Source organism: Ornithorhynchus anatinus, chromosome 16, assembly GCF_004115215.2.
Source record: "Ornithorhynchus anatinus isolate Pmale09 chromosome 16, mOrnAna1.pri.v4, whole genome shotgun sequence".
Lineage (NCBI taxonomy): Eukaryota > Metazoa > Chordata > Mammalia > Monotremata > Ornithorhynchidae > Ornithorhynchus > Ornithorhynchus anatinus.
The window spans coordinates 23,782,395-23,806,969 of NC_041743.1; the positions used below are offsets into that span (position 1 = coordinate 23,782,395).

Genomic DNA, 24,575 nt, shown 5'->3' on the forward strand with positions numbered 1-24,575 from the left:
GAGCACGGGCCTGGGAGCCAGAAGGGCCTGGGTTCTAATCCTGGCTCTGCCACTTGTCTGCTGTGTGACCTTGGGCAAGTCACTTCATTTCTCTGGGCCTCAGTTACCTCATCTGGATGATGGGGATTAAGACTGTGAGCCCAATATAGGACAGGGACTGTAACCAAACTGATTTGCTAGTATTCACCTCAGCGTTTAGTCCAGTGACTGGCACATAGTAAGCACTTAACAAATACCACATTAGTGGAGTCAGGTAGGAGAGGGAGAGGTGATTGAGTGCCTGAAAACTAATGGGAAGGATTTCTGTATTTTGTGGGGCGGGCTGGGCAACCAATGGAAGTTTGTGAAGATTGTGGAGATGTGGACTGAATTTTCTTAGAAAATTGATCCAGGCAGCAAAGCGAAGGCAATCCCCAGGCTGGGACTGGGGGAAGACTGGAGGCAAGGAGGTCAACGAGGAGGCTGATGCGGCAGTTAAGGTGAGACAACAGAGACCCCGGGGAGGGGAACTCAAGGATTTTGGTACAATTGCTAGGGTAAGAACACCCGGGAGAAGAGGCCTGGGAGGAGAGCTATCGATTTGGATGAATTCAAGTGGAATTGAGCAAACCTCTGCAAAACGGGTTCCCGTGGCATCGTCTCTTCATCCCTTCATGCCAGGACAATGTGGGGGGTGTCATATGTGCCTTGGGGGCCAAGTTTGGTTTAAGTGTCTCCACTGGCCACTCTCAGCACAAAACCAAAATCACTGCCAGAGGGGTGTGGGTCCCAGGACTGGAAAAGGGGGGAAATTATTTGCTTTGCACGTTTCTGGGACATGAAGTGACAGTCAGGATGTCCCACAAGGGATTCCTGCATCAAGAACTCCATGAATGTTTATGAGAGAACTATCAAATGCTATTATGACATTCATGAAACTAGGGTAAAGTCATCTCTCTCGTTCATGGTTGCCAAGTCACTTTAGAGTTGAACATTTAAGAAAAGCATTTTAAATGACAGAAATCAAAGTGTGCACTTTGAAAAGCCTGTTGGCATTGAAGTCCAAGGTAGCACCTGAAAGAATCTTTAAATTCCGGCTGGTTTTCCAAATTACATCCAATTAACGCAAGGAGGCAAACTGACTTTTGATACTGTCCAGGCCAACCTTCTATATTTTTAGTGATGTTTGGTCCCTTAGACATGTGCGGATTTTCCTGACCTCAGTGCCTTATTTGACAAAGGAGAGCATCTTGCAGATTATTTATATTTTCTTAGATGGCATCATCTGTGTATGATGATTCATTTGAAAATCTGGCATTGATTATATAAAATATAAGAAATGGTCCACCCAGTGCTTACTGTGTTCAGAGCACTGTACTAAGCACTTGGGAGAGTACGATATGACAGCATCAGCAGACAAAATTTTTGTGGTATTTGTTAAACTTTAGCTTGTTTGAAACTACCAAGAAGAGGGGGGCCCAGCTTCCTGGAGGGTCAAAGACTAGGACAGTCTAGGGAGTTTGGAGGGATGAGGCAAGTGGCAAAAGCAGCCGAGCTCTATCAGTTGATCCAATAATGCTACTTATTGAGCGCATAATGTAGTAGCTACAGCTGCCCGGGAACCAAAAGGTTATGGATTCTAAACTCGGCCCTGCCACTTGTCTGCTGTGTGACCTTGAGCAAAGTCACTTTACTTCTCTGGGCCTCATCTGTAAAATGGGGATTGAGACTGTGAGCCCCATGTGGGACAGGAAGTGTTCAACCCAATTTGGTTGTGTCCACCTCAGCACTTAGTAGAATGCCTGGCACATAGTAAGCGCTTAACAAATACTATTATCATTATTATTATTACTGGATGCAGAGCATTGTGCTCTATGGACACCAATATATTCCAGTTGAAGAAAATGAACCAGTGATCTTCTCATATTCTTCATAACCTAGCAGTCATCACAGAATTGTGTTCAAGAAAGCCCATTTTGGGGATATTGAGCCATAAAATGGTCTCATTAAGGCCTGAAACTGGAAATGTAAACCAAAAGTAATCTCTAAATTTTCTCTTGTTCTCTGTCCTCACATCTAAATTCAGTTCTGAGCTGTCCAAGCCTCCACTGGGTATATCGTTAACTTTTCAGGGCCATGTTTAGACTGTGAGCCCGTTATTGGGCAGGGATTGTCTCTATCTGTTGCCGAATTGTACATTCCAAGCACTTAGTACAGTGCTCTGCACCTAGTAAGCGCTCAGTAAATATGATTGAATGAATGAATAGGGCTGAAATCGTGGCCGTGTCCAGACACAGAACAATGGTGGCTTAGCGGAAAGAGCACGATTTGGAAGTCAGAGGACTTGGGTTCTAATTCCGCTCCGCCACTTGCCTGCTGTGTGACCTCGGGCAAGTCACTTAACTTCTCTGTGCCTCAGTTACCTCGTCTGTAAAATGGGGATTAAAAGTGTGAGCCCCACGTGGGATGACCTGATTACCCTGTATCTACCCAGTGCTTAGAACAGTGCTTGGCACATAGTAAGCACTTAACAAATACCTTAATCATTAGGCACTTAGGACAGTGGTCTGCACACAGGAAGTGCTCAATAAATACGACTGAATGAACAAGATCAGTCCTCACAGCTTGGTTTAGAAGCCTGAGGCCATTTCAGAACAAACAGTCTACAGAATCCTGCTGATTTTGTTTCATTACTATACCCAGACACTGAAAAAACCACTGTTGAGACCCTGAAAGATCAACTACGATGACACTCCACTGCCTACACAAAAATAAACAAAATCCCTCTGCCCAATGGAATTTCAGTCGAATATACGATGTGGAGTGACTGCCTTCATAGATTTTTCAGGTAAAAAGGACTCCAAATTTTACGATCTTTGTGACTAAACCTATTTTTTGCCAACAACCTCGTCATGCGACTAAGATGCAACATCAATTTGGGGCCGCTTTGGACCCTAAAGCCTCTCCCTCAGCCCCATGGCATTTATGTGCATATCTGTAATTTATTTATATTAATAATACAATTGAATTAATGTCCATCTTCCCCTCTAGGCTGCGAGCAGGGAATGTGTCTACCAATCCTGTTGTACTGTAGTCTCCCAAACACTTAATATAGTGCTCTGCACACAGTAAGTGCTCGATGCATCCTATCGATTGATTGAAGAGGTTCAACACCTGCCTATTCCCTGGGACTTGCGATTACTGGCCAAATCAATCAGCAGTATTGATGAAGTACTGAGAAGCAGCATGGCTCAGTGGAAAGAGCACGGGCTTGGGAGTCATAGGTCATGGGTTCAAATCCCGGCTCCACCGCTTGTCAGCTGTGTGACTGTGGGCAAGTCACTTCACTTCTCCGTGCCCCAGTTCCCTCAACTGTAAAATGGGGACTAAGACTGTGAGCCTCGCGTGGGACAACCTGATTTCCCTGTGTCTACCCCAGCGCTTAGAACAGTGCTCTGCACATAGTAAACGCTTAACAAATGCCAACGTTATTATTACTCGCTCCACGCAGAGCACTTTCCTAAGCACTTGGGAGAGAGAGTGCAACGCAATAGAGTCAGTAGACAAAGAATCTCTGTTCTCAAGGAGATTACAAAATATGTCACCTTTGTTCCTCCATTGATGTTGGAAAATTTACCATTTGGGGTGATCACAATGTTTTATTGAGTGTTTACTCTATGCAGATCACAGTACTGAATGCTCAGAAGATTGTTATTATCGGGGCAGGGCATATAACAGCCTCTCATATTTAAAACACCCTGTCTTTTGGCAGGATCTAATTTAAATGGTTCATCCAATCAATCGATCAGTGGTATGTATTGAGCACTTACTCTGTGCAGAGCACTTTACTTAAATGCTTAGGAAAGTACAATGCAAGAGTTGGTCGATATGTTCCTGACCAAAATAAGCTAACTAGAGTCTTTTGGCGGACTCTTCCCATCCGGAAGCAGCTCTAACGGAGTGATCTTCCTGGGTTCCACTTGCCTACCACCATGATACCCTGATTATTACCAAATTATTACCAAATATCATGATTTCTAGACCGTAAGCCCAATGTGGGCAGGGATGACCTCTCTTTATTGCTGCGTTGCGCTTTCCAAGGGCTTAGTACGGTGTTCTACACTCACTCTGCTTTTGCCGCTCGCTCCATCCCTCCAAACTCCCCGCACTCTCCCAGACTCTGACCTTCCACGAGGCTGGGCCCCCCTCTTCTTGGTTGGAAACCAGCTAGAGCTTAAGAAACACCCCCAAACTCTGCCAATTCTATCGTACTCTCCCAAATGCTCAGCACAGTGCTTGGAAAACAGTGAGCTTCGACTTTTCTCCTTTAGGTGAATGTTCTTCGCACATTCAGAAGAATCCGAGGGGATGAAATCAAGGGAACCAAGGGATCTTTCACTAGGCAACCATCAGAGGACACGGTGACTGCACTTTTGCACCTCCAAAATCCTAACTGAAAAAAGCTCAGAGGGGCAGGTGTGGGTCAAGGGGGATGGAAATTTGGGGTGGGGGGGATTGAGATTTCTTTCGCCTTCTAATTTTCATCGAGTTGACAGGAGCAGTGTCTCTTTTATGTAGGTGTAACATTTCATGAGTTCACAGTTGTGCCCCTTTAATAATAAGGATTATGGTATTAGTTAAGGGCTTACTATAATAATAATAATATTGGTATTTATTAAGCGCTTACTATATGCAAAGCACTGTTCTAAGTGCTGGGGTAGATACAGGGTCATCAGGTTGTCCCATGTGAGACTTACAGTCTTCATTCCCATTTTACAGATGGGGTAACTGAGGCACAGAGAAGTGAAGTGACTTGCCCAAAGTCACACAGCTGACAGGCAGCAGAGTTAGGATTCGAACCTATGACCTCTGACTCCCAAGCCCGGGCTCTCGCCACTAAGCCATGCTGCTTCTCTGTGCCAAGCACTGTTCTAAGAGATGGGGGAGATACGAGGTAATCAGGTTGTCCCAAATGGGACTCACAGTCTTAATCCCCTTTTTTCCAGGTGAGGTAACTGAGGCACAGAGAAGGTAAGTGGCTTGCCCGAGGTGACACAGCTGGCAAGTGGCAGAGCCGGGTTTAGAACCCACAACCTTCTGACTCCCAGGCCTTTCCACTGAGCCATGCTGCTGGGCTACCTTTTACTCAATTAAACAGAATTCTATCCTTTTTTTTTTTACAAGCGCAGTGTCATTTTTGTTTTTACTCCCACAAGTCAATGTACTGTTTTTTGGAAATTTTTGAGGACAGTGACCCTATCTTTTACTGTGTGTGCCTGTGTGTCAACACTATATACTAACCTGTAGAAAGATAAAGCAACAGATGGTAAATCCAGTCCCTGACTGCAAGGACCAAATGTGTGACTAATACACATTGCTACATTGTTACATGTCTGTATGGATCTTTTGCATGTAAAGTTTAACCCTTGCTAAATCTGGCTCTCCCCAGATGACATGGTCTCCCCTGGTGCTCTCTCTAGAAGGGGCCTCATTTTCACACCACAGACAATCGCTCTCTCCACCTTCAAAGTCGTACTGAAGGCACATCTCTTCCAAGAGGCCTTATCTGTCATTTCCTCTTCTCCCACTCCCCTATGTGCACCCTAATTTGCTCCCTTTATGTTTATGTCCGTCTCCCCCAGTACAACATAAGCTCCCTGTGGGCAGGTAATCCCTGACAGTCAGGCAAGTTGAGAGAAAAAACAACTCTGGCAGACCAATTTGGAGTCCTGGAAGCAGAATACTGCAGTTTAAGGCCCCATTAAGTCGAATTATTCTCAGGACTGGCGAAGTCTGACAGTGAGTCACAATGACTGTGAGCAAACCTTTGACACATCACATCCCTGACAGTACAACAGCGACACCTTTCCTGGCATTTTACCACTTGAGCCGAGCACTATTCCCATCCCAAAGGACAGGTCAAATGGCACCGCTTCCTCTCTCTCGGCTGGAACTCAAATTAAGACCACCTACAAGAGGCAAAAGTTCAGAGTTGGGAGGATGAAGAGGGGAAAGGTATATCCTAGCATCAGTGGGATAAGCATTTGGGATGAGAGGCAGCATGGTCTATTGGAAAGGGATGGGATGGGATGGGATGGGATGGGATGGGATGGGATGGGATGGGATGGGAGTCAGAGTCTGCCCCCAGCCTGCTGGTTGACACTGGGCAAGTCAACTTCTCTGTGCCACAGTTTCCTCATTTGTAAAATGGGGATCAAATATCTGTTCTCCCTCCTACTTAGATTGTGAACCCCTTGTGGGAGAGGGAGTATGTCCAACCTGTTTATCTTGGATCTATCCCAGCTCTTTGAACAGTGCTTCGCACGTAGTACGGGCTTAACCAATAACACAATTCTTACTATTAGTGGGGATGGCTTTGCACTGAATCACCCATAATCTTTTGTCCTTGTCCTTGGTGGTCTAAAAGTACATTATACGTCTCCCAGTGAGTAATTTCTGGTGCTTGGAGACTTGGGTCATTGATTTTAAGAGCCCATGCTGGTCTGTCTGACTGAACCTAAATTCTGGGCTATATTAAGTAGAAGACAAAAAGTACAGGTGAACCATTTAGCTCAACGTGGAAAAGCAAATATTTTCATGAGAACATTCAGTGATTTGAATCCTCTACTCCTTTTGGAGGCTGGTATGCTGAACACTAAATTGAAAGCAGCATGGCCTAGTGGATAGAGCATGGGTGTGGGAGGCAGAAGGACCTGGGTTCTAATCCTGACTTTGTCACTTGTCCACTGTGTGACCTTGGACAAGTCACTTAGCTTCTCTGTGCCTCAGTTACCTCATCCATAAAATGGGGAATACGATTGTGAGCCTCACGTTGGACAGGGACCTTGTCCAACCTGATTTGCTTATATCTATCCCAGGGCTTAGTAGAGTGTCTGGCATATAGTAAGCACATAACAAATTCCACAAATAATATTATTTTTAAGCAGGTGACAAATCTTAGTTTTGTAAGAAATGGCCTCCTTAATTTAGATGTAATTAAATGAAGTCATAAAAAATGTATCTAAGTCTTCTAAACCCTATCATTGCATGAGAGCTTTCATATGAAGAAACATAGCAAATGAATTTGCCACAGGAAAAGTGATTTTAATCATTCTGGTCCAACTCCACTGAACCTTCTGATCCTGCTTCTGTCCTCATTTAAAGTCAATCCCAAGTTTATGTTGATAAACCCATTACATTTATTGTCTTTCCAAATTCCCAAGATACACAAATGATAGATGGAATAGTAGCACAACCACGATCCTCTTTGCTGAGTGACTATACATCTTTGATTGATTGATTGATTGATTGATTGATTGGTTAGTTGGGAGACAGTCGTTGGTTCCTGGGCTGAGAGTCAGTGGTGACTAGAGCACATTACAAACAGGATGTTCCCAGCCCCGAGAGAGGCTGCGTGTTGGAAGATTTCCATTACACAAACTAAAGAGCCTTTTTTGAAAATATGCCAGATTTCATTTCAGAAGGCTGGAGCCAAAAAAACCATGTCTGTCAATGAGAATAATCCATTTTAACGCTGTGGTTCAAGCTATGTTTACAGCACTTTGGTGGCAATGTTTGCCTACTAGTATTTTAGCACATTGCAGTACTTAAAATCTGAAATTATACCCCCACACACACACACACACACACACACACACACACGTATATATCTATGATTGGGAATACCATCTTCCTGAAGTCAAAAAAGTGTCCAAATCTGGTCATATTTACATGATCCAAAATAAATGACCAAAATAAACTTGCAGGAATAATGTTAATAAGGACATGAAAATATACAGGGTTAAGATCTCAGAAGGTTTTAGAGATTTCACTATAAGAGAAATACATAACATTTTCTTTTCATCATGTTGCTTTCAGATGAAGGGCCACCTATTGATCATCTCATCAGGTGGTAATAAAATGCTCAGTAGATTTGGATAAATTTTGTTGAGGGTTTTTTTTCCCCTTCAAGATGGCTAGATTTTTATTGTTTAGTTTGATTTAACAAAGCTGGACCAATTTCTCAAGACACCTGGCCACACAGGAAAAATCAGGTGCTCCATACCTTCGTAACTAAAGCACATTCCTGATTTTCCACAAACCCGATAGAGACTCCTCGCAAAAGCTGGCCCCGGCCCACAGACCAGGCCTGGGACGGAAAGCGTGAGACTTACACGAAGAGTGAATGCTCGGGAAGCTCTTCCGCCCTTCGGACACCAGATCGGGATCCCCCGTGCAGTGCATCTCGGAGTTCATCACTCCATCGGGGAAGCAGCGGTAAAAGAAATCAGGACGCGGTCTACAAGAAAGACCAGGGATATTTTCAGTATAAAACCCAGAGGCACCGGGACAGCGTTTCCCTTCTCCCAATAGGCCGAGCTATAAATTCACTTTGCCGGGAAACAAAATGGATTCCCACCCTCTTATACAGCTCATTCTCTTCCGTGCTGCTTCATTTCCTAAGCAAGTCTTGGTTGCTTATGTACTTGGAGAGGCAATTTCTATTCCGATCCACTTAAGGACTCATGCTGCCTGGATCTCTGGGCATTTCTGTGTTCATGTCCAGGCTTCTAAGGATATAGCCTCAAAATCAGTTCTTCCTACGGGATTTCCTCCAGGGACATGTAGCCCCACCGGGGGGCAAGGCTGAACTAGGCAATTTGTTTTTAAAAGACATGGTGATGAAGAGTCCCCTATCCGACAACAAAAAGGCCAAAAGGCCTCCCTGGAAATGGCCAGATCTGAACTAATCACCAGCTTTGGACAGGTGAGGCATCATTTGCAGATGCATACATAGAGAAGCTGTGTGGTTTAGCGCAAAGAGTGCGGGCTTGGGAGTCAGAAGTCATGGGTTTTAATTCCGGATCCACTTGTCAGCTGTGTGACTTTGGGCAAGTCACTTAACTTCTCTGTGCCTCTGTTACCTCGTTTGTAAAGTGGGGATTAAGACTATGAGCCCCATGTAGGACAACCTGATACCTTTTATCTAGCCCAGCATTTAGAACAGTGCTTGGCACATAGTAAATGCTTAACAAACACCATCATTATTATACACATGGATTATTTTATGCCAGTACTATCTTTAGAGTTTTTCTTGTTTAAATTCCCCACCTTGTCTCTGATTCTAAAAATTCAGTTTCCTTCCAGGAGCATAATGGAAATTCACCCAAAATACTTCTCTGTCCTGTGGTAATCTAGCTGCTACAACCTAAATCTATTGCTGTATCATGGCCAAGTTGAAAGAGCTTGGAACTGGGAGCGAGGAGACCTGGGTCCTACACTCATCTTACCTCTTGCCAGCTGTGTGACTATAGACCAGCCACTGAACTGTTCTGTGCCTCCTTTCCTTCACAGGCGAAATGGAAAGAAAATTTTGATTCCCCCTTCCTCTTAGACAGGAGGTCCATGTGGAACAGGAACTGTTCCCGATTTTATTATCCTATACCTAGTCCAGCACTTAGCAGAGTGGATAAAGTTTGCTTTTTTTTCCCTCAAGCTGGTTAGATTGATTGTTATTCATGTGTACATATGCCATATTCACTCACATAGTTGTCTCCATTGTGTAATTCTCTCCTCCCCAACCGTCCCTGTCTATTTTCGAGGAGGAAGTAAAAGATTTTTGTAAGCATTGATAACTGTGTGTGCCTGGATAGGAAGAGGAATAGGGTCAGAACGACAACAATGCAGGCTTGCAGAGACCTGCAAACTCTGCAAGAGGAGAAGCAGGGGAGAGAAATACCATAATTTAAAAAGTGCTCATTAAATCCAGCACTTCGGAGAGAAGTGACAGAAGTAAGATGCAGCTTCAAGAGTTTTCTTACTTTATTCTTCCTCTCCCACCTTTTATTTCTTCTCCTCTCTTTTCTCCTCCCTTTAATGCTCATTTCCCTACATAATAGCCCCTCCCTTCTTTTGGGCTGCAAGAATTTTGCCAAAATGTGAGTGTGGGATAGGGAGGTCTTGGCATTCTGTCCAAAGCAGATTTGGACCAGGGGAATCAGGCTAGAGAGCGAAGAGTTAGAATCTAACATGCTCAAGACCCACTCCTCGATTCTTCCTCTGCAGAGAGCACTGATTCAACTCGACAGAAAAACCCATCTGGGGCACCGTGAAGAGTCTTGCAATTCCCATGTCAGGAACGACCAAAAACTGCCAGAGTCTTGGGGGTGATCCCAGCATGCTTAATGTCTCCACCATTCAGTATGTTCTGATTCCTCCAGGATTAACCTATGATGGTTTTGCACGTTCCCCTGGGGGAAGGGGAATTTATGCTGCTGTTTGCAATAGGTCAGGACTTACCTTCCAACTATTAATTTTATAGTATTTGTGCAGACGCCATTCAGAGCTAGAGCCAAGGAAACAGCTACAAAACAAAACCAACAGACAAAGATAATAACCTAGCTATCAAAGCCAAGGAATTAACCGTTTGTTCAGTGGCATTTGGTTTATGATGTGAAGTTTTGAGGAGACTGATTTTCACTCTATCAGGGTAAAATGAGATTTTTAGAATTTATTTTATATTCTAGTTGGGGCTTTCTGGGGGCATACTGAAAAAAAAATCAGACTTCTTCTAAGTTTGATTTTTAAGATGATGAAAATGAAATGAGGCAAAAACTTGGGTGACTTCTCTTACTGTACATTACTTAAATTAACACTATACCTCATACACCACTTTCTGCTTCAATATGAACTGATTTAGTACTGCAGCCTGCTAGAGGTTTGTGTTTGCTGCTAGCAAGGTACTGCAAATTTTTGTTTTTCTTGGATACTGCCCTCAGGCCCAATTCTGACCTAGACTGAAATGTCATCTCTACATCAGCTCTCACTACTGACCAAGCCATTCCCCTCCCATTGCCCCCTTGGACATCTGCCAATTTGCTACCCCTGAAATCACTGCTAAGTGGACAAACACCAATAATCGATACAGATGTTCACAGATGTGATTCTTTTTTGCCTTGTTCCTATGAATGGTCTCTATTAAAATATAAAGAATCTTCCTACAGCTGTTCAGGATTTCACCAAAATAAGTGAACACCCTCTAGACTGCTGCCTGTATCACCATTTCCACCCAACCACTTCACTCCCAACACATCTTTTTTTAATGGTATTTGTTAAGAGCTTACTATGTACTGAGCACTGTTCTAAATGCTGGGGTAGATACAAGGTAATCAGGTTGACTACCAATCTTAATCCCCATTTTACATATGAGGTAAGTGAGGCACAGAGAAGTTAAGTGACTTGCCCAAGGTCACACAGCAGACAAGTGACAGAGACAGGACTAGAACCCAGATTCTCGGACTCCCAGGCCGATGCTCTATCCATTAGACCACACTGCTTCTCCTTTCTTTTGCCTTTAGCAATAAAATAAACTGTTGTATCATACGTATCTTTAAATTATTTATTCATATTAATGTCCGTCTCCCCCTCTAGACCCTAAGCTCATTATGGGCAGAGACCATGTTTGCTAATTCTCTTGTATTGTACTTTCCCAAACACTCAGAACAGTGTTCATTCATTCAATAGTATTTATTGAGCACTTACTATGTGCAGAGCACTGTACTAAGCGCTTGTAATGTACAAATCAGTAACAGATAGAGACAGTTCCTGCCCTTTGACAGGCTTAAGCGCTCAATAAATACCATTGATTGGTGTAATATTATCATAGACTATGCAGATATTTAATGTTCATTTAAAACATATTATAAAAATATATATTGCTCACAGAGTTTTCTCTCTTTTCTCTACTGGATGGCATTGAGTTTTGGTCCACGTTTTTCCTGAAACCCAGTATTAAATTTTCAATACAGTACTATACAATACTGTACTGAACGTTTCAGATATACTGCAAGGGTAGGAGAGGGGTCATACTTAATACGAGGATAATAATGTTTTCAAGGAATCTAGTTTGGTGTTGAGAAATTTGCCTCAAAAAGTGAGCTCTACGAGTTCACAGAAGACCAAAAGCCAGGAGGGTATAAAAATCTTAAAACTGTAGAGCAGAGACTCCAAGATACTATCTCTTCCAACCCATGCAGGTAAATGGAAGCATCCAGCAAGGATAGTGTCTACGGCAAGATCTTCAAGGAGGAGATTATCAACATCCCTCCATTACCTCTTTTCCCAACAATGTTAATTACCTTGAAACTGAAGAGATTCTCCCCGCTATGACCTACTTCTCCGACCTACTTTAAAAACATCTCCTCTTACTTGGGCATTTGGGGACTAGGTGATGAAAGTTCTTCAAGTCTCTGAAGATGTTGACCAAAACACTCCATGCCCCAAGAGACTTGAAGACACCTTCATTCAACTCCAAGTTGTTTTCTCCTGTAGACTAACCAGCCTCAGTCCTTTAGTCTTTCCTCAAGAAAACTGTTTTTCTATTCTCACATTCACTCTGATGCTTTTCAGCTTGTCAATATTCTTTTTAAATGGCGCTCACCAAAACTGGACAGAATGTTGTATTGAGGCTCTGGCCTCTCACATATGGCCCATCTCTACCAGTACTTCACAAACATTGTGCCAGCTTATATTGTTTCTTCTGCTGTTGCTTAAATGCTGAAATCTCACATAGGTACAGTGCCATTTGGCCAGGTTCCAGAAACAATGAGCTTAATTTCACCATCTATGCAAAAACTCTTCGAACTCCCCATTTTTCATGAATTTGGACAGCTTTCTCTCCCAAATAATACGCACTCTGAAAAGTCAAATGTAGCAGAATATTCTGTAGAGTTTTGCAGACACCCTCTTTTTGAGGATAACTGATACTTCTGCATCAGCTAGCCAAACTGAAAATTTCTAGGGCATAACAGAAGTGGAACAGCGGCAAATAAATGTCTCTCTGTCAGAGATAGGACTTTTTAGGACAGAGACAATGCCCTGGAATCTAATGAAGATAGTTCTTGGAATGCCATTGATTTGAGTGCCATATTGTCTATTTCCCATGCAGTCCAAAAGGGCATTTATGCATGGAAAGAACCCGGGGTAGGACTACATTGGGTCTGGCCTTGAAGGAGTGGGATTTCCACCTCCCTCAGCCATTCAGGTGTTGTAGAGTGGTAGTGTGAAACAAAAATGGAAGTAATTATGAAGTAAATTCCTAGCAGTTGGTTTTATATTGCAGTCTTTGTCCAGAGTTCACTTTTACTAATGAGGTGAAAGCAGGTATTTGTGTGTGTGTGTGTGTGTGTGTGTGTGTGTGTGTGTGTGTGTGTGTGTGAGGGTGTGTATGAAAATCAGTTTGAGAGAGGTGTGAATGAGTGAGAATCTTATCTTAAAGTGTAAATTCAGGTTAGCGTTCTTTCTCATTTATCAATGACTTGGGAAATAATTACATTATTGTGATAGCCCAGTAAGCACCTTTAACTGGTTCCCAGAAAACTGTGTTAAGGGAAAAATAACTAAACAAAGTAGAGTATAATGTAAAGTATATTAAGGCCTTTCCTTCCCCCCAAAATGGCCCTAGACAATATGAAGTTGACTCTGAGTGTATATCTAAATATTTTATTTTCAAAGTTTACTTTTCACAACCTATCCAGCGAAAAGGTATATTTTGCTAACAGTCTAAAGATCTTTGAAAATCTACATTGATCAGATATGCAATTATCATAATCAATGGTACTTATTGAGTGCTTTCTGGATGCAGAATACTGAACTAAAGTGCTTGGGAGAGTACAATACAATACAGAGTTGGTAGATACGTTCTCTGCCCAGAACGAGCTTACCTAATGCTAAAAGTGAGCTTTAATTACTCTATTCAAACTATTCAAAAATTAAAGTCTGAGGAGGAGAAAGGCAGCATATAAACCAAGGTAAACGCTGCAGTAATATCTTGAAGAGGGAGAAAGTTGCGAGAAATACTGAACGGGTTATGGTCAGGAAATGTGTATACTAACTCTATTGGATTGTACTTCCCCAAGAGCTTAATAGAGTGCTCTGCACACAGTAGGTGCTCAATAAATACCCTTGTTTGAAATAAAGCATTCCAATTCAAAAGCACTATAGCCAAAGAGTGCTGAAAGAAGATTGTCAGAACAAGAGATGATTGGATCAACAACTTGGTTTAGAGAGAGCTAGTAATACATACTACAAAACCTTTAGCCAAAACTCAGCTAGCTCACTAAGCCTCCCTGTCCCAATTCAGACTTGAATTTGTAACTCAAGTTCAAGTATTTGCTTGGCCCCTTGTTTTTTGTTTCTTCTTCATTGCCCTTTTGTCCTTCCTAAAAGAACCATTTATGAAGCATTGTTCTCACTCATTCTTAAAACACAAGGTTTTATTAAGAAAATCTGGCACATAATATTACATTATATGCTTTGTCAGAAAGTGGAACTCTGCATTGGTATAGTTTGCTCATTTCTGAACTGTCACTAAGGGAGATATAGCTAATACTGGAAAAGGCCTAAAGAAAGTCAGTGATGGCAGTGAACTGGATGGCGCTTTTACCCACCTAACACCTATCTGCCTATTCTTTCTCAATGCTTAGTACAATGCTCGGCACACAATAAGCACTTACTAAATAGTATTACTACTACTTATTGTCATTAGTCAAAGTATCAACGCATCCATTAGAGATGAAAGGAGAAAGCATTCTCACAAGAGAAAGTTTTGCACTGTGCATTTCTCCATCGTAGTAACACATTAGAACCAATGTTCTAACGAAGCTCGCTACCCAGCAGAGAATGAACCTCAAGAAAGCAATTTAAAATGTCTTGGAAGTGACACTGTATACTTGAAGAGCCATTGTGAGACTTCAAGCACTGGAAAATGATCCCAATTTAAGGATTATGGGGGAATTTAAGAAATATATTTTTCTTGGTTTGCTTTTAGAGGAACATCTTTACACCTGGATGGCCTATAGGAAAAAAAGGCTATATAGGTCACTTCTGAGTTCTCCTTAACATGTCAATTTCCAAAACAAAGATTCATAGTTCTAGGCAAACTGGAAAAATAAAGCCCCAACAGTAATTATTACCACAGTGTGGTCTTTCTGGCACAAGACACATTTTTGCCAAATACCTCCTAATCTGCTGGTTTTCAAATATAAAATTCAGTACCTGAATACCGAGCCAATCATTCAGTAAGTGGAGAATAGAAAATAGTTTCTGGTGAAAATCAGTCATTTACTAGAGAGCAATGGTAAGTGCCTTGTTACTCTGAGACATTTATCCAACCTTAATTTGAGCAAGAAATGAGTAAACAAGGCATCCAAACAAGCTACGAACGATATGACTTTCATATTCTTCAGAGTTGACATTATACAGTGATTCCTTTGTCCTTGGCTTACAATATAACTTACCTAGAAAAGCCTCTTTAATTTCAGTCTTATCGGTTCGCCGGATAATTTTCACCACAAAGATGACTGCGAGAGGAGTGAGGAATGAAATTGCCTGAAAGAGAAATCATATGGTCACCTCTACAAGCATCCGGTTTGCTGTCAGCAGAGTTGATTAATAATTACTTCCAGTTAGCTTCATTTAAACTGGAGACTGAAATAATTTTTACTGAACTACTGACCCCAAGCAAAGTTGAATGATTTATACTTTGGTACATAGTTCCACAGAGATAATAGGTCTGATTATGAGTTATAATTGGCTAGTAATTACCTAAAGCTACACTTAAAGTATTGATTTTTAACAAAACAACAAGGGTCCATAATTGTAATGACTCATCTTTCCTCCTACTCCATCCTAATCCTCTTGGACCTCTCAACTGCCTCTAATACTCTCGACCACTCCCTTCTCCTGGAAACACTATCCAACCTTCGCTTCGCTAACACTGTCCTCTTTTGGTTCTTCTCCTTTCCCTGTGGCCCCTCATTCTCATTCTTTGTCGTGGGCTCCTCCTCTCCCTCTCATCCCCTCATTCTATTCTCTATCTACTCCCACTCCCTTGGAGAACTCATTGGCTCCCAGGGCTTCAACTACCCCCTCTGTGTGGATGATTCCCAAATCTCCAGCTCTTCTCTTTCTCCCACTCTGAAGTCTCACATTTCCTCTTGCCTCAAGACAGCTCTACTTGGATGTCCTGCCCTGTCCTCTACATCCAAACTGCTATCAGGTTAACCCAAGGACCTATCCTAACCCGCCATGATTACTCTATTAGCCTCCTTGCTGACGTCCCTGCCTCCTGTCTCTCCCCACTCCAGTTCATTCTTCACTCTGCTGCCCAGATCATTTATCTACAAAAACATTCGGTCCCTGTTTCCCCAGTCCTCAAGAACCTCCAGTGACTGCCCATCCACCTCTACATCAAATGGACTCCATACCATCAACTTTTAAACACTCAATCGCCTTGCCCTCTCCAACCTTACCTCCCTGTTCTCCTACTACAACCCAGCCCAAGTACTGCACTCTTCTAAAGACATCATCCTCACAGCACCTCGATCTTTTCCATCTTGCCGCCAACATAACACCCATGTCCTGCCTCTGGTCTGGAGCGCCCTCCCTCCTCATATCGGCCAATTACTCTCCCCACCTTCAAAGCCTTATTGAAAACACATCTCTTCCGTTGGACCTTGCATGACTAAGCCTTCATTTCCTCTTCTCGCACTCCCTTCTTTGTCACCCTTGCACTTGATTTGCTCACTTTATTCACCCCTTCATCATCCTCATATATGTACATATATGGAATTCATTTATATTAATGTCTGTCTTCCCCTCTAGATTGTAAACTCATTGTGGGCGGTGAACACGTCTATCAACTCGGTTATATTGTTACATCGTACTCTCCCAAGCGTTTACAGAGCTCTGCACACAATAAGTGCTCAATAAGCATGATGACTGATTGCATAGGGACTTTACCACATGATGACTGATTGCATAGGGACTTTACCCCACCTGGATTATTGTAATAATAATGTTGGTATTTGTTAAGCGCTTACTATGTGCCGAGCACTGTTCTAAGCACTGGGGTAGACACAGGGGAATCAGGTTGTCCCACGTGGGGCTCACAGTCTTAATTCCCATTTTACAGATGAGGTAACTGAGGCACCGAGAAGTTAAGTGACTTGCCCACAGTCACACAGCTGACAAGTGGCAGAGCTGGGATTCAAACTCATGACCCCTGACTCCAAAGCCCGTGCTCTTTCCACTGAGCCACGCTGCTTCTCAGCCACGCTGCTTCTATCTACCCCAGTTCTTTGTACGTAGAAAGCACATAGCAAATACTATTAATTATAATTATAATCTTGGTCAGAAAAGCCATATCAAAACTCTAGCCGTCTACTTGCTGCTGTAGGATGTCCCAGGAGCCACTTTTCCAGAAAAGCTGCTCTGCCTCTTCCCTGTCCCCTGAGTCCCCTCCAGTTTCTCCTGGAAATTAATCAAAATGGTTATCCAACCCGTGGCAAATCAATAAAGGTTTAACTGCTGGTCAGCTTCCACCAAAGCAGTGAGGTGGCTCCTTCAGTTTAGCTAACTGAGAAATCCACTGGGATACCTTGATACCTTGCAATGAGCCACAGGGAAGAAAGGAATAGCAAGGACTGCCAATTTGCTCTGGTGCCTAAAAATGGCTTCTTTGCTATCATTAAACCTTGGGTTCATTAGCCATTTTGGACTCTGTGGATTTAGCTGGAAATAGCTAGGCCCTTTGCAAAGGAGCAAAAACTTTCAAAAAGTTTCCAAAACATTTATCATTTCTTTCAACTTGTGTGCTTTACCAGTGTAGGACTGCACTGAAAGATGCTGAGTAATATACAGCATGACCCTGGATTGTCTAGGGATAAGAAAATTCTTTCATATCTCTTTTCTTTGTAACATTATTTGTTCCCAGTCTCAAACTGTTTGCTTAAAGTACTCCTTCACAAGTGTGATAACATCCCGGTGTACTATTATCAAAAAATTCAAAGGACAATGATAGATAGGAAGTGTTCTGAGAGGAAGAATCCTGTATTTTTGGCTGCGGAGCAGATGATAGCTAATCTAACAGCATTAAGCCAAAAGGTGTACCAAAAAAGATATTCAAAGAATTATTTCAGCATTTTTTATTCTTTCAGAAAAGTCTCTACTCTGCCAGCTCTCTAGCCGTAGGAAACGAATGATATCATATCACAAAATGAAAAAAGCTGTCTGGAACTTAACTTTTAAGGAGTCCTAAAATTAAACTGTCCATCATGAAACTACCTTACTTATATGTCTTCATAAAAATCTGATTCTACTTCTATCCTGCTAGCAAACATTTTAATCTTTGTTCTTGAAAGTATTACTGTCAAATCATAATAAGAATTATTAATAGCAACATTGCCCTGCAAGATATTTTGACCTCAAAAAGGTTTGATCTTTATTTTATAGAAAAAAATCCAAAGCAGAAAATCATTTATTTTAGAATAAGTACGGCTCTCTGATAATAGATAGGGTTGAAATGGAGTGGTGATATGGAGTTAGAAATCTTTCACACATACCAGTGCCCAAGTCATTAAGAAAGGAAAGAATTAAAGCATCTATTTGTTCCCAATTGCCATGGACTAAAACTTCAAACATCTGGCACTGGAGCATATAACCTCTTCTTACATATCTTACATATTGTTTGGGGATCTGGGGCCTCTTCTGCATGAAAAGAGGATATTAATTAAAGCTACTGATGGCCCCCTTTAGTGACTACGTAGGAAAAAATATTCCTCAGAGCTCTCTCTGGGCAAATCAAGGTAGTCTTGGTTAGGAATGTCGTTCTTGCAGGGAAATTCATTGAAAGACACCAAGTCCTTGGCTTTTCTGCAAACGTTCTACAATCCAAACCTTTTACATGGGAACGAAGATGCAAGAATTCCTGGATGTATGTTATAGGAAATTCCTCTTAAAACCAATCAGTGGTATTTATTGAGCACAGAATACTGTACTAAGCGCTTGGGAATAAGAATGATGGTATTTGTTAAGCACTTACTATGCGCCAAGCACTGAGGTAGATACAAGGTAATCCATATGTCCCACATGGGGCTCACACTTTTTAAAACCCATTTTACAGTGTGGTAACTGAGACATACAGAAGTTAAGTGACTTGCCCAAGGTCACACAGCAGACAAGTGGCGGAGCTGGGATTAGAACCTACGCCCTCTGATTCCCAAGCCCGTGCTCTTTCCACTAAACCACGCTCTGTAAAAACAATTTAAGGGCAGTCCTCAAAATTAAGTTGTTCTGAGGTAAGACAAATGACATTTATAACACTTCTATCTAAGCACCCTGTTTCACCTTAACAACACAATGGATTCAACATTACAGTAGAATCAATCAATGGTACTTATTCAATGCTTTCTGTGTGCAGAATACTGGACTGACTAATTGGGAGAGGACACTACCATAGAGTTGGTTAACATGATTCCCGCCCTTGAGGGATTTACACTAGTGTTCTTCATGGAGGGGGCAAAGGGGAGGGGAAGGGGTGAGGCTGTGTGGACTTGAGGGAAAATGCACAGGACCTCGGCGGAAATGTGGAAACAATTTTAAAATCTGCAACCTGGGGGAAGCGGGGAAGGGGAGGAAAGCTTCAAAATGGTGGGATGGGGGGCCACTGGAGAGAATGGAGGGATTGGATCAGGGGTAGTAGGCAGAGTGCCAGGTGGAATCACCAAGGGAATACTGACATCCATTTTTCTTCCAGTGAAGTAAAAGTTAGCTACCTCATTGTGGAAAGCAGCTATGATATTCATCTATAAATGATCACACACTTCTGAATGATGTGGGTTAAAATAATCAAATCAAATAATTCATTTGATAATATTTATTGGGCCCTTACTGTGTGCAGAGCCCTGTACTAAGCACTTGGGAGAATACAATACAACAGTAAACAGACACGTTCCTTCCCAACAACGAGCTTACAGCCTGAGGGGGTGGGGGGAGTGGGGGGAGACAGGCATTAATATAAAAAAGAATTACGGTTATGTACATAAGTACTGTGGGGCTTGGAGAGGGAAAGAACAGAGGGAGTAAGTCGGAGTGACACAGAAGGGAGTGGGAGAAGAGGAAAGGGGGGGCTTAGTCAGGGAAGGCCTCCTGGAGGAGAGGTGCCTTCAATAAGACTTTGAAGTAGGGGAGAGTAAGTGTCTCTGTAACTGTCTGTCATAACTGACTGTAATTGGATTTGAGGAGGGAGGGCATTCCAAGACAGGCAGGACGTGGGCGAGGGGTCGGCGGTGAGATAGGTGAGATGGAGGCAGAGTGAAAAGGTTAGCATTAGAGGGGCAAAGTGTGCAGGCTGGGTTGTAGTAAGGGAATAATGTCATAAGTCAGGAGGAGACAAGGTGATGGAGTGCTTCAAAGCCAATGGTGAGGAGTTTTTGTTTGATCTGGAGGTGGATGGGCAACTCCTGAAGTTTTCTGAGGAGTGGAGGAGAAGCAGTGTGGCTCAGTGGAAAGAGCCTGGGCTTTGGAGTCAGAGGTCATGGGTTCGATTCCCGGCTCTATCACTTGTCAGCTGTGTGACTGTGGGCAAGTCACTTAACTTCTCTGTGCCTCAGTTACCTCATCTGTAAAATGAGGATTAACTGTGAGCCTCACGTGGGATAACCTGATTACCCTGGATCTCCCCCAGCGCTTAGAACAGTGCTCTGCACATAGTAAGCGCTTAACAAATACCAACATTATTATTATTATGTCCTGAATGTTTTTGTAGAAAAATGATCCGGGCAACAGTGTGAAGTATGGACTGGAGTGGGTAGAGGCAGGAGGATAATGTAACCAGACTTGGTTTAGGAACCAATTCATTTGTCAGAGTGTTCCTATGAGCAAATTGGTTCCAACTTACAACATTTTGACTTAATATGAAATTTTGAGGGGCCATTTGTGTCGTAAATCCAAGTAACTTGCATTTAGCTCCTTCCTGGGACCTTTTTGCTTTTAAGAAGCAGAACCAGGACAACTAAAATGACTCATTTGAAATTAGCAGTTGCCAAAACACTAATTGCCCTTGACCAAATATTTCAGTAAGTAGAAGCAGACCCCCCGGCAAAGATTCTTAGATAAGATTACTTGTTTGGATCAAAGCATTAAAATGAAATTTGAAGAGATCCCAAGGTTCGCTTAGAAAGCATTCAATAATGAATTACTAGCTCCTACTGAGAATACTTCTATAATGACCTTAGAGTTGAAAGTCTCAGTGCAAGTCTATCCCTAATTAATTGAAATTATTACCATGGCATATCTTGGTACCTATGTTATGCAAAAGATAGTTCATTCTACTTTAAGTAACCCTAGAGATGTAATTTAGGAAATGAAATAGGATTTTCAACCACTCCAGATTTATATACCAGGTTCATTGTTATTGCAGAAAAACGTTAAATATTTTATGGATGTAAATGAAATATATCAAATTGATATGAAACAAAGGTTAAATTTATTTTGCTATGTATTTAGTGAAGATGAATGACTGCTTAAAAGTAAATGCACTTCTATCCTTTGAGAAATGCACTGACGGAAAACTCCTTCAGCCTCCCTCTCTTCTTGCTGCCGGCATGGAAATATAGTCAGTCGTATTTGTCTTTTGTCTCTAAGTGTCAGAAGAAATAACCCTAGCTAACCAATCCAGCCTCTGAAACAAATTTTCAACAATCCCGCAAGATAATCCTGAGGATCTCACTTCTATAGTACACTTTATAGCATGAGAAGAACTATTTGCATGTAGGAAGGCAAATGATAAATAATATACTTTTTTATTAAAGAACTAATACCAAAACCAATTGGAAAAAATCCCTATTTTTCACTACGATGACTTATCGGTCTCTTGCAGTCCCCTAGACTGCAAGCTCCTTGTGGATAAGCAATGTGTGTACCAATTCTCTTGAATTGTACTCTCCCAAGAGTTTAGTACATTGTTCTGCACATAGTGAGTGCTCAATAAATACCAGTGATTAATTGACCGAAGTGCACAGAAATGGCTGCCAATCGATAAAACTGTGAAGTTCACCATCAGTGGTCTTCTTCGAATCTGAAAGACATCTATATTCAATTGTGAGTATTCTATCCTGCAATTCAACTTCTCTCAGGTCTCCAAAGCACCCTTGTCCATCTCATTCCCAGTTCATCATACCCATTTTTAACTGTCCTTCCAGTTTAAAAAATTATTACAAAGTATCTTTTCAAAGCCGTTACGGTTATATTGTATTTCAGGTTCACAGAACTGAAAAATACAAATATCTTTCTAACTTGTCGTAATTAAAGAGTTTTTTTTAACCCCAAAAAAACTCATGGGTCCTTAATGGGAACATAAAAATAAATGAGTTAAGGCGCCATGGCTCGTGGATTAGTCACCTCGGTATTTAATGGACTGCAAACAGAGACGAAGCTCAAGCTGTCAGCCACATCAGAAGAGTGGACTAAAAAAATGTAATTACATTTGCTTTGGAAAGTCCTGCTGAGGAAGTCCTAATGTAATTAGCACTGAGCCAATTCCACTCCATTTGGCACCTATTCCCACTCTGAACAAATATGTACACACATAATGTGGACAGCAGGCAGAATTACCAATACTTACCCGCCAGCGACTTCTGTACTTGAGACAGAGAGTGATAGTGAAAGGACGCAGTGAGGAAAGGGGAGAATGAATTCGTTCAGATAAGGTGCCCAATCTGCTCTATCCTGAATAGTTTGGATTTCAGCCGGCCTGCTCCCTGCTCGGGAAGGATTCAACATCAGATGCTTTTTGGTTGGGTATTTGTACTTTCAGCACCGAGCTCCATTTTCCATGGCTCGGAAGCAGCGGCCATTTTCAGTTCAATCAATCAGTGATCCTGAGTGTTTAGTGTGCAGAACACCCTACTAGGCACTTGGGAGAGTACTTGACAGTGTGCAGGACACTGAACTAGGCACTTCGGAAAGTACGATGCAATAGAGTCCATAGACACAAGCCCTACCCTGAAGGTACTTACAATCTAGTCGGGGAGACAGACATTAAAATAAATTAGAGAGATGAGAAGCAGCAGAGTATAAGGACACTAGACCGTAAGGTCTTTGTCTTTGGTCTATGTTGTCTTTGTTAAGCGCTTACTGTGTGCCAGGCACTGTACTAAGTGCTGGGCTGATCAGGTTGGACACCATCACGGTCCCACATGGTGGTCAGTCTTAAACTCCATTCTACAGATGAGGTAACTGAGGCCCAGAGAAGAGAAGTGGCTTGCTCAAGGTCACGGAGCAGAGAAGTAGCAGAATGGGGATTAGAATCCAGATCCTTCTGACTCCCAGGCCCGTGCTCTATCTATTAGGGCATACTGCTTTGGAGGCAGGGAATGTGTCTACCAACTCTGTTGCATTGTACTCTTTCAAGAGTTTAGTACAGTGCTCTCCACACAGTAAGTGCTCAATAAACACCATTGATTGATTATGTTCATTAGTGTTGTGGGATGAACATCAAGTGCTTAAAGGATAGAGTCCCAAGAGCTTGGGCAGTACAGAGGAGAGGGAGAAAAGAGTAGGTAAAGGAAGGGGTTATTCAGGGAAGGCCTCTTAAAAGATATACGATTTTAGTAGCATTTCTAAGTTGGGGAGAGCAGTGGTCTGTCAGATATGAAGGGGGATGGAGTTCTAAGCCAGAGTGAGAATGTGAGAAAGGGTTTATGGTTGGGAGAAATCAAGATACAGTGAGTAGGTCAGAGGAGCAAAGCGTCTGGGCTGGGGTGTAGTAGATTAGCAAAGTCAGGTAGGAGAGGAAGAGGTGATTGAGTGCTTTAAAGCCAATAGTAAGGGTTTCTGTTTTTTGTGGAGAGGGCATGACAACCACTGGAAGTTTTTGAGAACTGGGGAAACGTGCACTGAATTTTTGTAGAAAAATGATCCGGGCAGCAAAGTACGGGTCGATCCTAATCCAATCAGGGAAAGACTAAAGACAGGAAGGTCAGTGAGGAGGGTGATGCAGAAGTCAAGGTGGAATATCAGAGGACCCTAGGAGGGGAACACGAGGATTTTGCTACAGTTGCAAAGTTGGATGGATTCAAGTGGAACTGAGCAAACCTCTTCAAAAATGGGGTCCAAATGGCATCATCCCTTTATCCCTGCATGCCAGCAGAATGCGTGGGGGTCATGTGTATCTTGGGGCCTCTTTTCTTTTGAGTGTCTCCAGTCCCTCTACATTGTGAGCTTGTTGTGGTCAGGGAAACTGTTTGTTATTGAATTGTACTTTCCCAACCGTTTAGTACAGTCCTTTGCACACAGTAAGTGCTCAATAAATACGATTGAATGAATGAATGAATTGACCACCCTTAGTATGAAACCAAAGTCACTTCCAGAGGGGTGTGGGTCCCCCTGGAAAAGAGGGGAGGTTGTTTGCCTTGCCCCCATTTCTAGGACATGAAGTTACTGTTAGGACGTCACGAGAGAGTCCAGAGTCTACAGCTCCACAACCAGAGCGCCAGAGTCAAGGGAACTGAGAACGGCTGGCCAGGATGCCTCGGGAGGCAGTCACTCTGGGCAAATGGGCCACAGAAGTGGACACATGGGCTTTCCCAGGATGGCCCAAACTTTTCCACTCTCAGTGCACAAGGCAACACCCAACAAAAGCAGTATCCTGGGGTTGTGTGGGAGGAAGTGGCCGGACAGGGGAACAAGCTCAGTTCAGAGGCCAAGACCAATCACTGCTAAAACACATGCATTTTTAGTAAATACGATTAATGTAT

General features: G+C 42.5%; 1 protein-coding gene across 1 annotated transcript in view; it reads right to left on the reverse strand.

Moving 5' to 3' along the window:
• PLPP4 (phospholipid phosphatase 4) overlaps positions 1–24,575 on the reverse strand; it is a 108,667-nt gene that overhangs the window by 44,531 nt on the left and 39,561 nt on the right. Inside the window, exons 3-5 of the mRNA XM_029081570.2 lie at positions 15,276–15,366; positions 10,279–10,342; positions 8,154–8,278 (exon numbers count right to left, since the gene is read on the reverse strand). Of these exons, the coding sequence (XP_028937403.1) occupies positions 8,154–8,278; positions 10,279–10,342; positions 15,276–15,366 (280 nt within the window). The remainder of the gene's footprint in view (positions 1–8,153; positions 8,279–10,278; positions 10,343–15,275; positions 15,367–24,575) is intronic.